The sequence below is a fragment of the Garra rufa genome, chromosome 19 (assembly GCF_049309525.1).
Source record: "Garra rufa chromosome 19, GarRuf1.0, whole genome shotgun sequence".
NCBI lineage: Eukaryota > Metazoa > Chordata > Actinopteri > Cypriniformes > Cyprinidae > Garra > Garra rufa.
This window is the reverse complement of record NC_133379.1, coordinates 19233270-19249253: the sequence shown is the minus strand read 5'-3', so window position 1 is coordinate 19249253 and position 15984 is coordinate 19233270. Positions and strand designations below refer to the sequence as shown.

The 15984-nt window shown below is 36.5% G+C and overlaps 1 protein-coding gene across 1 annotated transcript in view; it reads right to left on the bottom strand.

The window, feature by feature from the left end:
* Positions 1-5258: 5258 nt before the first annotated feature.
* nrxn2a (neurexin 2a) overlaps positions 5259-15984 on the bottom strand; it is a 614491-nt gene continuing 603765 nt past the window's right edge. Inside the window, exons 17-18 of the mRNA XM_073823970.1 lie at positions 12845-12923; positions 5259-7670 (exon numbers count right to left, since the gene is read on the bottom strand). Coding sequence (XP_073680071.1) covers positions 7363-7670; positions 12845-12923 — 387 coding nt within the window. The 3' untranslated portion in view covers positions 5259-7362. The remainder of the gene's footprint in view (positions 7671-12844; positions 12924-15984) is intronic.

Genomic DNA, 15984 nt, shown 5'->3' with positions numbered 1-15984 from the left:
TATATATATATATATTTTTTTTTTTTTTTTAAGTTTTTTTTTAGTTTTTTTATATTAATAAGCATATATTAAAATAATCATTCTGAGGCTACAAGATAGTGGAGTTGATTCTGACCTGGTAGACCTCAGTAAATGGAGTAAACCGGTAAATGCTGATAGACCACCTTAAACCGGTTACCAGCTTAAACCAGCTGTTGCAGTTTCAAAAAACAAACACGACCTGCCTCAAGCTGATATAAATGATGTTGCAGCAGACAACTTGTTTCACTTTATCACAACTGCTCTGAAGATTTCTGTATTACTTAAATCGCAACAAACATCTGCAATAAACTTAAAATCACAGTCTCACTTTTGCTGAAGATCTGTCCCACTTCCAAGCAGTGCCTAACTGTGCTCAAAAGTCTATCATTATCGTAAAATATTAGCATAACAAAAATGCTGAGACTGAGAGTATAAAGCTTTTGTTTGTGACAGATCTACCAAAAACCATACCACTTTTAGATATTTCACCCTAGATTTAACATTGATCAATGCCATTTCCACTCATCTGACATTTTGAAGGTTTTTTTTTTTTAACAAAGCTGCAGATGCTAATGATAAATTGATTGTTTTTAAAATAGGCCTATGCTAAGGAGTCACTGCCAGGTTTTCATTTTTCAAAAACAAATTTTCCGTTATCTAATTCATATTGTTAGCCACTGGTATAAAATGTAGAATATGATTCTTTCATTGAAATGTAGATTGATGAATGAGTGGCTTTAGACAGCAGATGGCAGTCTCACGCTTCTGCAGTTTTATTTAAATGCAAAGCCGTTCTGTTGACGCTTCATTCTCATTCCAGTGGCATCACAACTGCCCATTACTGCTTGCTGTCTGTTAGGTCTTCGTGCTCACTGACATTTCTTAAAACAAAGAGCATAAAATAAAAGTCTTCTTAGCAAATACAGCAAAAGAAAGTTTCAAATCCTGCTTACCTGTCAAACACTCTCATTTCAGTGACATTTGGGAAGGTTTTTTATACTCTTAATGCATTTCCTCTGGCAGGACAGGTGCTCTGGCAGAAGTGAAAATTTAAGTTCATTCTACTTTGAAGGAAAATGGGAAGCAAGTACTAAATTATTCATCAAATCACAAATCCAGGGCTCAGAGTTCAGAAAGATGTGGAGTAGAATGGCATCAGAATGTGCTGACAAGTCTTCCTTGTCTTTTGTTCTTTGCCTTTTTCTTAATGTGGGTTTTTCTGAAGACTCCAGAAGCTGGGAATCGTAGTTTAAGACCTAACTGCAGCAGTATGTGATAAACCAAAGCTTGCATCTTTTGTTTGAAATGCGCTAATTCCTTCCCTCTACTTATTGATCCGTACATGCCTTAAAGCTGTCTTGATGCTAGTTGGGTCTTATCTTTGGAGACCATGAACCTGAATGTTACAATATCTAACAAGCTCTTTCTAACACTGCCTAATAATGCAGCGCTGGAGTTCATTTAGTTCATTTATATTCACTAATTAAATAATCATTATTTAATAACAATGTCAATATTCAATTTTTTATATACTCTATCTACCTATCTGTAGGGGAGATGTATATATAAAATATAAAATGTATTTAAATATGTGACTCTAGACCACAAAATCAGTCTTAAGGAGCATGGGTATATTTGTAGCAATAGCAAAATACATTTTATGGGTCAAAATAATCGATTGTCTTGGCACAAATCATTAGGATATTAAGTAAAGATTATGTTATATTAAGATATTTTGTAAATTTACTATCGTAAATATATCAAAACTTAATTTTTGATTAGTAATATGCTTTGCTAAGGACTTAATTTGGACAAATTTAAATTCAATTTTCTCAATATTTAGATTTCTTTTTTGCACCTTCAGATTCTATATTTTAAAATAGTTGTATCTCGAACATATATTGTCCTATAAACAAACCATACAACAATGGAAAGCTTATTCAGCTTATTTCAGATTATGTATAAACCTCATATTGAAAAAAAAGACCCTTATGACTGGTTTTGTGCTCCAGGGTCACATATGTAGCTACACACACGTTTTAAAAGTCTGTGTAAAGGCAATTCAGAGAACTATTTCTCAACACATTAAAAATGTTAGAAATGTATTGTTGAAAATGCGTTACTGTAAACTATGTAGTACTGATTTGTGGAGACAAACCGTTAAACAGTTTGATGCTTGTGTAAAGGATTTTGTGGGCGGGCCTGAAATCGCGTCTCGATGACGCAATGAGCATGGCCCCTCCTCCCTCAACACTTTACAGCGTCTGTATTTGTGGTTTGCTCAGTCAATCGAAGTGACTGTTATTACCGTGAGTTACTACAGCATACAGTTTGCTAGCTAGCTATGTCTTCCACGTGTAAAGGCATATTACCTGGTTGCGATTATTTACAAAACTGCTCGATCATCCATTCATGTTTTTCTTCAAGCGACTGCTGAAAACCCATCTTTTTCGACACTATCTGACTCAATTAAAAAAAAAAAAAAAAAAATATTTTCCTCTCTTTTCTGATCTTCCCTTTCTAGCCCGTACTCATCTAACAACGCCTGTCATACGGTATTTTTGAGCACTTCCTATGTTGATCTGCCTCCTTAGGATGAATCACTTGTTGTATTCCCAATTGTAAGTCGCTTTGGATAAAAGCGTCTGCTAAATGAATAAATGTAAATGTAAATGTAGTGTATTTGAGAGTTAAGAGAGGCGGGAGCGTTCCCGCGAGTGGGCGTGGTCTCAGCGCCGCCAGCAGATACGCCCCCGTTTTATTTACTTGGCTTTTTTTTTAATTCAAATTTGGCTGGGTGGTTAATAACACATTTTTCTGTGGTTTGACAAACTCAGAACACATATTTAATATTGCTTTACATGGACTTTGTGATATATATTTTTATATTGTGTATCCACCTTATTTTCCAACGCAGGAGTAAGCCTATGGGTGAGAGAGACTTCCGGTTTCATCGGCCACATTGGTGTCACTCAGCATAAACAATACCACTGAACCGAATGAAACTCACATATTTTGCTAATTATTGCTGCTGAAAATGGCCAATTATTGTCATGTTTTGGGCTGTACTAATCGGTCGGACCAGGACATTTGGAGTACTGTAGACTGCCAAAAGTTTTAACAAATCAAGAAGAAGTGCAAAAAACGGAGGAACAAACGGCGTTTGTGGTTGGCCAAACTAACCAGGATTTCCAGGGCATAAATCTTGACAACATTCATGTTTGTTCTCATCATTTCCAGTCAGGTAGGTGAAATATTAGGCTAATATCTTAATTAATACTGCTTGTATGTATCTTTATCACCTATTAACTTTAGTTTGTCAAAATATTGCTCCCTTTCTTGCTTACTAAGTCCTTCTCTATATGATTTAGTAGCTTCCATGCATTTTGTCCATGGTTTAGACAGCATAAATTAGCAGAACAACGTATTCAATTGTAGATCAACTATGCAATCCATGCTGTTGTTTACATCTGAGCATCTGTGTAACTGACCAAATCGTGACGCAAGTGCAAACCCTCTATAGGGAAATTACGAGAAGAATAACAACGTGCAGTAAATGGTAAAACTGTTAGCACTACAAACCAGTGTGTTCATAATTAAGGTAATACATTAAAATAACATTTGGCTTTATCCTTGTGATTTACACGTTATTTACCATTTTACAGAAGGTGGAATTGGTACTTAAGTTTTACATCTGCTAGAATATAATTGAAACCACAGCCACTGACTACATAAAAACACCCATTTAACTAAATGCTGTCCTTAAGTGTATTTTGTGCATATTGACCAAATGCAATTTGCTCCACTAGATTTACAATAGACCCAGAATAATGACGAAAACAGAAGTGTGTCATGGCCAGCTTTCATCATTTGAAAGCAATCAACACTACACAGCTTTTGAAACACTCATTCTAGATTTAGCCTTATCAGTCTGAATCTCTTCCAAATTCAAGTTGCCTCTTATTCCTGGAAGCTGCTCTCCATAAGCATGCTTTTAGCTCTAGACTTTAAATAGCTCCATCTGTACTGCAGTGTGTATAGTTAGTTAGAAACAAGTACCTCAAGAACATAATATAGAGCTGCAGAGTGAGGGGAAAGAAATGCGGGGGCCGCTTTTGCTGGAGAAATAATGCTGTTTAGAGGCCCGACTACCTAGATCTGAGGAGTGTGACAGCAGAGGAATCTAAAGACGTCTTTGTATTAGCAGTATGTGGAATCTTCTGGAGTAGGAACCCATCAATATATAAGACCAGATGATGAAACTGCCTTGTAAGACAAGGGCTTGACTTCACAGCGTGAGAGTTCTTACAGTGGATAAACCTTGATTTTCAAGCAAGAAAAACACTGGGAAATAATGGTTCTTGAATTACAGATAGTCTAAGATGAACCATTTTATGTTCAGTATTAAAATAAAAGTCTCAAACTACTGACAACAATAAATAAAATGGAGATTTAACAACATAGATGTCTTAAAGAAATTCTGTCATCATTTACACACTTTTAACTGAAAATTTTAGTGTTTAGTGCTATTGTCCTCTTGCATTATTTTCACAATATTTTCCTGTTTAATACTGTAAAGCTGCTTTAAGACAATCTGTACTGTAAAAAGTGCTATAAAAAAGGTGACTATGCAACATAAAAAAATTAAGAAAAAAAGACATACGGAATTAGAACAACAATACTAAAAATAATTTTCATTTTTGGGTGACTTGCACTATCAGTCAAAATTTTGGGTCAGATTTGTTTATTTTATGTTTTTTAAAAGAAGTCTCTCAGCAAGGCTGCATTTACCTGTTTTGAAAAAAGAAACAATTTTATTTTAATACATTTTAAAATAATTTATTCCTGTGCTAGCAAAGCTAAATTTTCAGCAGCGATTACTACAGTCTTCAGTGTCACATGATCCTTCAGAAATCATTCTAATAAGCAGATTTAGTGCTCAAAAAAACATTTCTTCTTCTTATTATTAACCATGTTCAAAACAGATGTGCTTCCTAATATTATTTTGTGGAAACAGTGATTTCAGGATTGTTTGATGAATAGAAAGTTAAAAGAACAGCATTTATTTGAAATATAACTTTTTGTAACAGTATTTAAAAGTCTTTACTGTCACTTCTAAATGAAAGTTTATTTTTTCATTTTTTAAAAATCTTAGTGATCCCCAACTTTTGCACGATACTGTCAATCTCTGTAAGACAATTTTTTTTAAATAAAAGAGACAACACTGACCAAATCAGTACGAAGTATAGAACCAAGTGTATTTTTCCCTCTGTCAATGTACACATATTTAGATTTCATCTCACAGTAACACTTTACAATTACATTAAGAACGGGAATATACTTTGACCAGCATAGGTAAATGACAATTATATCTTAAAAGAACAAACAAAACAAAACAAAAACACAAACAGAAAAAAAGCCCTGTCAATGACATGACATAAAAAAAAAACCCAAATGTAAAATGGAGGTATGGCTAGGTGTAACGCTTCATTTTTTACCAAATTCAATAAAATCCCAAAACATCATTATTTTTTCCCCCCTAGAATTTCACATTTGAAAATCACTTCGTGTAACTGAAGTAATATCTATTGTGAATAACATTTTTTTTTTTCATTTGCAGAGAAAGGACTAAACAAAACTTCTTTGTAATAACAAGGAATGTCAATTCAGGAAAAACATATTTTCAAATGTGAGAAATATCTAGACAGTATACTGTGTGTTTTTTTTTTTTTTCTTCCATTTTCCTCCTTTCCAGGAGGTGTCCTTAGATACAAAAGTCTGGACGCAAGGTTGTGCTGCTTTATCCGTAAAAGTCTTGTCAGTTCGCGCCTTTTCGCTTTCTTTTAAGGTTTGGGAGGTGGTGAGCTGGCATCCCGATGAGAACGAGTTCCTTTTTTCCCTCCTAGAAGAGATGCCACACAGTTCTCAAAATAAGATTTCGCCTCCGTTCTCTTTATCCTGTTTGTTTCACTGTCTGTAGTCTCATTCGGATGGGTATTGGGCTGTAGCTTCACACCATAGAGAATATAGTAGGCAAGAGAAAGAGTTCTCATAGTCTTGCGTATATCTTTCTCATGCCGGAGGACGAACGAGGACAAACACTCACATACACACAAGCGCACACACGCATACATACCGTATGCACGACACACACAAACCTGTCTCCTGAAGTGTTTTCAGCAATGTCCTGTATTTACATAGATACATCTTTTGTCCAAGCTGATGTTCAGTTCAGGACAGTCCCACTTTCTGAGGTCTCTTGTCCACGTCGTGCTCGCTCATGGTGCTATGAATCCCTCCGGGTGAGATGACAGTTATCAACTTTATGTATTTCATATCAAAAAACTCTCATGAAAAGCTGAATGTGAATACATCATGCATGGAACACAATTAGTAGCCTAACAGATCACCATGGAAAGAGAGAGATAGACAGGGAGATGCCTACCGAACGCCGCTCATTGGATTTTTTAAAGTTCTAACAACCTTCTACACCTGCCGCTGGAGGTGTTGCTGTCAAAGCAGGCTTCGCCGTCTGATCTGCGATTCTAAGCGAGAACGTGTTTATGAAACCATGGCGGATAAACAGGAAAGAAAGAATTAGATTCATGTGTTTCATGGCAGAGACAGAATCCTAATTTCTACACTGACAAAGGATACCAGAGTGGAAATGAATTCAAACTCTTCGGCTCAATCAGGGAACAAAACAGAAGATGTGATGTTATCCGCCGCCTTTCCAACCAAACATGTTTTTTCCTTTGAAAAAGGTGTCAGATTTAACATCTCCACAAGAGCTGATGGGAGCATCTGCTTGTCTCGTGCAAATAACTAACACAATCGCTTCTGTTCTTCATGAATTATTACAACGAGGGCCAGTGAACGATCTCAATTTCATAGCTCTGTGAAGATAATATTAAACAAACGTTCGAGAATAGCACCAAAAGCTTGTGTGTGGAGACATCTGTTAAACCGGCGGGTTTTCTCTCCCTGTCCATGGTGTTTCGCTACTCTCCCGTGGAGGCCCGGACCACGCAAAACATAAATTTTTAATCGCAAAGAGGGCATTACATCATTTGGAATGTAATGGAAGATTTTCTTTAGACATGATAGAGATAAAATTACATACAACGATGGCTTCGCAAGACAGCAACGAAAGGAGGAGCTATTGGTCAGTGTTCCTTCCTCCTCATTCCCTACGTCCGTATCTTTCGGTGGCAGAAAAACGTTTTGGAGAAGTAAACAGAAGATTGTGTGGCTTAAATGTTTGAGGATGCAGAGGAGGTGATTTGAAGTTTTAAAATCCTCAGCACACTTCCTGTCTGTGAACCTCCTCCTCGGTCTCTCTCAGACGTAATACTCCTTGTCTTTATTCTTCTTGCCCTTGGTGGTCGTCTTCGCGACGGCAGCGGTCGTGCTCGGCGTCTTCTCTTTGACCACGGCGCCGTTGCTTTCGGATCCCGAATTGCGGCTCTGGTCCACCTGATAAGAGCCTTCGTCTCGGTTGCGGTACTTGTACATGGCGTAAAGGAGGATGAGGATGCAGAGGGCGGCTGCCGCCACGATGCCCACCACCATGCCTGTGGTGCTGCTGGACTCCCTGATTACCTCCACTGCGCCCGGGCGGCCCTTCTCCATCAGGTCGGTGGGGTGAGCTGTGGGCACATAGGGGAAACCAGGCGGGTAGGTTAACCCTGGAGTGTGACGGGAGGACGGGGCGGGTGGCAGGAGCACCTGGTCACGGGTATTCATTTTGCCTGCGGGGATGTGGAGCTGGTTGGGGTGTGTGGTGGGGCCGGGGACTGGGGGACGGTGGTCACCGGGGCTCTGGCCTCCGCTCTTGCCCACAGCAGGGGGTGGCGGGAGGACCGTCCTGTCTGTGACCATGGGGGAGTTTTTATAAAAGTCCTCGTCATCGGACTCCGTCATTTCTCCGGAGCCGAAGGCCGACACCTCCATGGGGTCGCCGCAGTCCTCCTGGTCTGGAGGGCACGGCGGGCGGGGGTCGGACAGGACAAGGGACTCTTTGGTGGTTTGGAGAGGGGTCAGGGATGTGGGAGGGGCGGGGATAGCGGGGTAACGAGTGGCTATAGGAAGGGGGTCTTGGGTGTCCACGGTAATTATGGGCAACACAAGTTCACCTCCTAGGATGAGAGAGGAGAAAGGGTGAGAGGAAGAACAATTAGCAAGGATTTGAGAAGGTCTACGTGCACATATGTGCACTCTACTAATTATAGAATTAGAATTCTAATCTGTATTCTAAGACAAAGATTCTACACACAATAGTTTATATTCACATGTAAAATGCTACAATAGTTTCTAAACCTAAACAGAAATATGTCTAGATCACTACAGTAACATGTAAAACAGAACCAACTCATATGTTGAATAGCTCTTGGCTCTTCTCTGGTTAAACAAGATAGCAAACCATGGAGTTGGGGGTCACTTACATCAACAAATAGGCCGCATGATTTTTGCATGGAAAAAAAGCAAATTACAAAAAACAAAGGTGTGTAAGATGGTCCCTTGAAAAGCACAAATTTTCTCCCCTTTATACTCTTTGACACACTCATCTGTGCTCTTTCATCTGACTTGTGCAAATACAGATTAATCTATGCAATGATAAAATCCTCTGCATATGTGCATTGTGTGATATGCTGTGTCTCAAAACCTAGTTAGCTCATTTCTGTCTAATGCCTATATAGGGAATTGTCTAAATCTTCTTACAAACAAAATGGAAGCATCTGAGTGGATTTGACTGATCTGAGATGCTCTTTTAAGGCTGAAACTTCTGCTTCTGATGTTGGCATGTGATTACGCTAATAAGTAACAGCTAACAGCTAATCTTAATTATATACACTACTTTTCAAATGCTTGTGGTCAGTATGTTTTTCTTAATACATTTATTCAGCAAGGACACATTTAATTCAAAAGCAACAGTTAAGCCATATATAATTTTACAAAATATGTCTATTTCAAATAAACATTCTTTTGAATGAGTGAATGGCTCACACTCCAAAGAGGAGTAATGGCTGCTAAAAATTCATCTTCATTCACAGTACCAAAAAGCTAAACATTTAAAATGTTTAGTTTTAACTTAGTTACAAATAGTCTGTGTGACATCAGTGGTTCAACCATAATGTTATGAAGCTACTAGAATACTTTTTGCGCAAAAAAAACTAAAATAACGACTTTTGATCCATTTGAGAAAAAAAGTCTGAATTAAGAGTTTATATTGGAATTCTGACTTTATTTCTCACAATTGTGTTTATATAACCCAATTTAGAGAAAAAAAGTCAGAATTGTGAGATACAAACTTGCATTTGTGCGGAAAAAGGTCAGATTTGTGATACAAACTCACAATTGTGAGAAAACAGAATTGCGAAATACAAACTCGCATTTGTGAGAAATTATTTCTATTTCTATTTTAAGTCAGAATACTGAGTTTATATCTCGCAATTCTGACTTTATTTCTCACAATTGCAGTTTATATCAACTAATTCGGAGAAAAAACTCAAAATTTAGTTTGTATCACGCAATTCTGGGAAAAAAGCCAATATTTCCTGAAAAGAAGTCAGAATTGCAAGATACAAAAAAATATTTTTTTTCTGAGATAAAAAGTCAGAATTATGAGTTTATAAACGTTGTGTTTACTCACAAAAACTTGTGTTGGAAATAAAGAGGCGAAAGAAAGAAAACAAAATTTTAATGCAAATGCAAAAAAAATTTTTGAGGGAAAGGCAATATTTTTGTGAGCAAACACTTTCTAGATAGAACGAACGCAATTCTTTTGTGAGAATTTTTTTTTCATCCAGTTTTGCAAAATTAAAAAAACTGCTAACATCTCGCAATTCTGACTGAGATCCTGACTTCTGACTATTTTGTAGTAAGTAATGAATATGCTTCTGGAAAAGTATCGGAGTAAAAGTATACAGTCGTGGCCAAAAGTTTTGAGAATGACACAAATATTAGTTTTCACAAAGTTTGTTGCTCAACTGCTTTTAGATCTTTGTTTCAGTTGTTTCTGTGATGTACTGAAATATAATTACAAGCACTTCATACATTTCAAAGGCTTTTATCGACAATTAAATGACATTTATGCAAAGAGTCAGTATTTGCAGTGTTGGCCCTTCTTTTTCAGGACCTCTGAAATTTGACTGGGCATGCTCTCAATCAACTTCTGGGCCAAATCCTGACTGATAGCAACCCATTCTTTCATAATCACTTCTTGGAGTCTGTCAGAATTAGTGGGTCCATCGTGCTGGAAAATGCATTGTTCTTCACCAAACTGTTGTTGGATTGTTGGAAGAAGTTGCTGTTGGAGGGTGTTTTGGTACCATTCTTTATTCATGGCTGTGTTTTTGGGCAAAATTGTGAGTGAGCCCACTCCCTTGGATGAGAAGCAACCCCACACATGAATGGTCTCAGGATGCTTTACTGTTGGCATGACACAGGACTGATGGTAGCGCTCACCTTTTCTTCTCCGGACAAGCCTTTTTCCAGATGCCCCAAACAATCGGAAAGAGGCTTCATCGGAGAATATGACTTTGCCCCAGTCCTCAGCAGTCCATTCGCCATACTTTTTGCAGAAGATCAATCTGTCCCTGATGTTTTTTTTTGGAGAGAAGTGGCTTCTTTGCTGCCCTTCTTGACACCAGGCCATCTTCCAAAAGTCTTGGCCTCACTGTGCGTGCAGATGCGCTCACACCTGCCTGCTGCCATTCCTGAGCAAGCTCTGCACTGGTGGCACTCCGATCCCGCGGCTGAATCCTCTTTAGGAGACGATCCTGGCGCTTGCTGGACTTTCTTGGATGCCCTGAAGCCTTCTTAACAAGAATTGAACCTTTTTCCTTGAAGTTCTTCATGATCCTATAAATTGTTGATTTAGGTGCAATCTTAGTAGCCACAATATCCTTGCCTGTGAAGCCATTTTTATGCAACGCAATGATGGCTGCACGCGTTTCTTTGCAGGTCACCATGGTTAACAATGGAAGAACAATGATTTCAAGCTTCACCCTCCTTTTAACATGTCAAGTCTGCCATTCTAACCCAATCAGCCTGACATAATGATCTCCAGCCTTGTGCTCGTCAACATTCTCACCTGAGTTAACAAGACGATCACTGAAATGATCTCAGCAGGTCCTTTAATGACAGCAATGAAATGCCGTGGAACGTTTTTTCCGGAATTAAGTTAATTTTCATGGCAAAGAAGGACTATGCAATTCATCTGATCACTCTTCATAACATTCTGGAGTATATGCAAATTGATATTATAAAAACTTAAGCAGCAACTTTTCCAATTTCCAATATTTATGTCATTCTCAAAACTTTTGGCCACGACTGTACATTTTAATTAGGAATGTAGTGGAGTAAAAGTAAAAGTAGGCCAAAAAAAATTAAAACTCAAGTAAAGTACAGATACTCCCAAAAACACTTAAGTACTGTAATAAATTATTGTTACATTACACCACTGGCTTCATAACATTACGGTTGAACCAATGATGTCACATGAACTATTTTAATGATGTCCTTACCACCTTTCTCGCTCTTGAACATCAGTCAGTTGAGTTTCTGTCTATGAAGGGTCAGAAAGCTCTCGGATGTCATCAAAAATATCTTAATTTGTGTTCCAAAGATGAACGAAGGTCTTGAAGGTTTGGAACAACATAAGGGGTAGAAATTAATGACAGATTTTTATATTTTTGGGTGAGCTATCTTTTTAAGAGCGTAAGAGACTCTTTTCAAAAACATGAAAAGATCCTACCAACCACAAACTTTTGTGTAAAACTACTTTATAATGACTTTGAAATTTGGGAACAAATTTTAAAACTTTATTTCAAAAATATTTCTCCTTCAATGGAGCTTGTCACATCACATTACTGAATGGCCTTATCTATGAAACATAACATAACATAACAAGTAAAATTGGTTATTTTTAAAGGTTCCACAGTTTTTTTTTTTGTGCACAATTAATGCACAAACAAGCTAGGCACGCAGCTGACTAGATTTTGAGACAGAGCCAATAAATAGGGCTGTTGTTGCAATTATTTAATAAGAAATGTCTGGGTTAATGCGTTTAATTTTCCAACATTTCATTCAGCTAAAATAATCTGCAATGAAACCAAAGGCTTGGACAAATGTCAAACAGCAACAGCTGATTTTCCAGATGGGCCATCAGAAGGAACTCAACCACTCAACGACACTGAATGATTGCAACACAATGCACAATCACAAGAGCAATAGCTGAGCACAGAGTAATAATTCCATGTACTATGCAACACGGTTTGACGTCACACCTATTTTACTGATATATGAATGCTCAAAGCGGAATCCAACGATGGAGTGGAATGGCCACTTAGCGTTATGAATAGCCCAGATGGTAGAAGGCCACCTTTCAAACAATATAACCCTTAGTCTAAACTCAGTCTGATTTAGTCCCTAAATGACCTAATGAGATCTAACATATACTTCTTTGTTCTTAGCATCTACACAGTTAATATGAAGGAAGAGTGCTTGCAGAAAAGCATTACGGGAAACAGAATTCACATTAGGATGCATTTAGATCCAGCTGAAGCTATTGCAATAGTTTCCTTTTACATATACTGTATAAACATTTGTAAATGATTCAAATTGAAGCTCTAGCTGGAATTCAAATGAAGAATTATCTATGGAACTCCACTACATCCAACTGGAATATATCCGCAAGTCATTAAAAACTTCTGCTTAATTAAAAAATGTTAATTTCTTTAAGAAAGCAGTTTGATCTGATGTTTGTGCTGCCTGTGAGCGTCTGTACAACCTCAGTGCTGCTGTGTGTGTTTGTACTCACCAGTGCCGGGCTCACACTCCTCCAGATCCTCATCATCGCTGGGACATTCGGCTGACGCCACCAGCAGGTCATCTGAGTTCTGAAATAGAATACAGGTACAGATGGGTCATTTTTCCAAGTTTGGAGGCAGATTCTATTTATTCTGATTCTGAAATTCTCTCTGGAAGCATTCTAAAATTGCTACTGTTATCTTATTTGGACAGTTTTCTTTGCTTTTGTCATTTTCAGTCACTTGTGCCCCAGGGTTTGTTTTTATTGAAGTTAACAGTTTTCAGCTTTTCACAAACTTTTCTACTTTTCAAATGCCCTTTGGTTTTGTAGTTATAAAAATTCAATATAAACACTAATTATTAAAATGTTAAAATGATGATGATTTAAACAAAGAGTGTATAAACAGTGTTGGGAAGGTTACTTTTGAAATGTAATAGGTTACAGATTACAAGTTACTTTATTTGAAATGCAGTAAGTAGTGTAACTATTTCAGTTACTTTATTAATGTAACTGATTACATATGATTACTTTTTGATTACTGTTCTAAATTATTCATTTTCAAACACTTAAAGCAGGCAGTAGTACTCAACACTAGAGGTCGACCGATATTGGTTTTTACCGATACCGATAGCTAGGTTGGACCACACTGGCCGATACCGATTAATTAACCGATAGTTTTTGAAAATGGATACTGAACAGCATTAAAAATAGTGATCTACTATTTTTTTAATACTAAACCATACTTTGTAAATGAATAAAAATATTATTTATTATATATTGATAATTAAAGTTATTTCATAGTTCATTAATGTTAACAAAATATGTTGAAATTAACACACTCTAACAAGGAACAACACTTCTATTCTACAGCTTTCATTAATCTTAGTTGATGTTACAAATGGACTCATTGTCATCTTTACATTTTAACAATATGTAAAATTGCAGGTTTTATGCTTTTTGTTTATATTTGCCATCTTAAAATTAAGATTCAATTTAATTACGATTTTCAATATTAACTAAATATAACCATGCCTCACATTCTCAGTTTTCAATGCACATGGCACCATTTTCATATACATTTTATATAAAATTTATGTGCAACGAAGCCTGCCGCGTTTCTGGCGCGCACACGTGCCATGTGCGGGAAAAACACAAGCTCAACCGGACAAAAGTGCAGCGCTGCGTTGCGCGGACACCTCGCAGGTATCTCTCTCTCACACACACAAGACGCGTCGCGTGTAGTTCAAGCAGAAATCTAAAACAGTTTATTTAATCACCAAACGGGCAAATGTTTACCTCCAGAAAGATAAAAAAAAAAACAGCAAAAGTTAGTCTAGACTCTAGACAGATTAAACGGAAAGAGAAAATGCGATCTATATCGTTAATTGCAGCCATTTCAGAAACAATTTCTTTTCTGTTTTACATTTATGTTTAAATATTATTTGTTTGTGTTTTGTTTCAGTTTAATATATTAATTACGAAAGAAGTTTGTGTTATTTGTAAATGTCGGACGTGGTATGAATTAGACGAAAATACGCCGTGAGAATTGGAGAGGGTCAGACACAATTTTTGACCACTTCGTACGTTTTTATTTGTGGAAAATCCCTCCTTAAACGAATTTCGTTTTGTATAATTTTTATCTTAATTTTTAATATACATTTTTGTTAATCAGTTATTAAAATCAAATAAGAACAGGAAAATGGCATTGTAAAATAAAGTGCGTAACAAGATTCAAGCCTATGCTTTAAGGGCCTGAAGAAAAGGCTAAAACATAAATTATAGTTCTATATGAAGCATACAGACATTAGCGCTACAGAAATACAAATATTTTGCTGAAATGCACAATACTCAATCTTCCAGCCCAGAGTCAAGTCTTTATGAACATTAACAATGGTTTTGGACAGATATGATGTAATGTAAAACTATGGCGCCCTGAGACTCGGCAGGATTCTGTCGGCTGAATGAACACAGTTTGCTTTCTCATGTCAGGTTTTTAAATCTATAACTTTGCTGACTATAAATAAATACAAATATATGGTAACAATCCTGACATTAAACATTGGTCTGTGGCTTAACCTCTACTCTAAGACAGCGGAGCATGAGCGCTTCAGCAAAGAACACAACTTGGAAAAACTATTGGCAAGGGTTTTTGCCGATAACCGATAGCTCGGCCAATAAACTATCGGTGCCGATTAATCGGCAAAACCGATAGATCGGTCGACCTCTACTCAACACTGATTTCTGTCAGACTCCTTCACCAAAATCTTTTATTACTTGAATTAAGATTATAAAATACTGGAAATACTGGCATTTAACAATGCCTTTGTTAATCGTTAACATTTCCATAAGTAACTGTAATTAAATTACATTATATATTTTTTCCTCAGTAACTGTAACAGATCACAGTTACACTCAATCAAAAGTTTTTGAACAGTAAGATTTTTAATGTTTTTTAACATCTCTTCTGCTCACCATGCCTGCATTTATTTGATCCAAAGTACAGCAAAAACAGTAAAATTTTGAAATATTTTTACTATTTAAAATAACTGTTTTCTTTCGGAATGTATTTAAAAATGTAATTTATTTGTGCGATCAAAGCTGAATTTTCAGCATCATTACTCCAGTCTTCAGTGTCACATGATTCTTCAGAAATCATTCTAATATGCTGATTTGCTGTTTAAGAAACATTTATTATTATTCTTGTTATTATTATCAATATTTAAAACAGTTGTGTACATTTTTTTCCAGGATTCTTTAATGAATAGAAAGATCCAAAGATCAGCATTTATCTGAAATAAAAAGCTTTTGTAACATTATACACTATACCATTAAAAAGCCATTCAGTATAATTTTTTTTTGTGAAAGAAATTATAGAAATTAATACTTTTATTAAGCAAGGATGCTTTGAATTGATCAAAAGTGATGATAAAGACATTTATAATGTTACAAATATTTCTATTTTAGATGTATGATGTTGTTCTTCTGTTCTTCAAAGAAACCTAAAAAAATCCACTCAGCTGTTTGCAACATAATAATAATGAATGTTTTTTCGAACAGCAAATATTATATATATTATATTATTTCTGAAGGATCATGTAACTGAAGTAATGATGCTAAAATTCAGCTTTGAAAACACAGGAATAAATTAC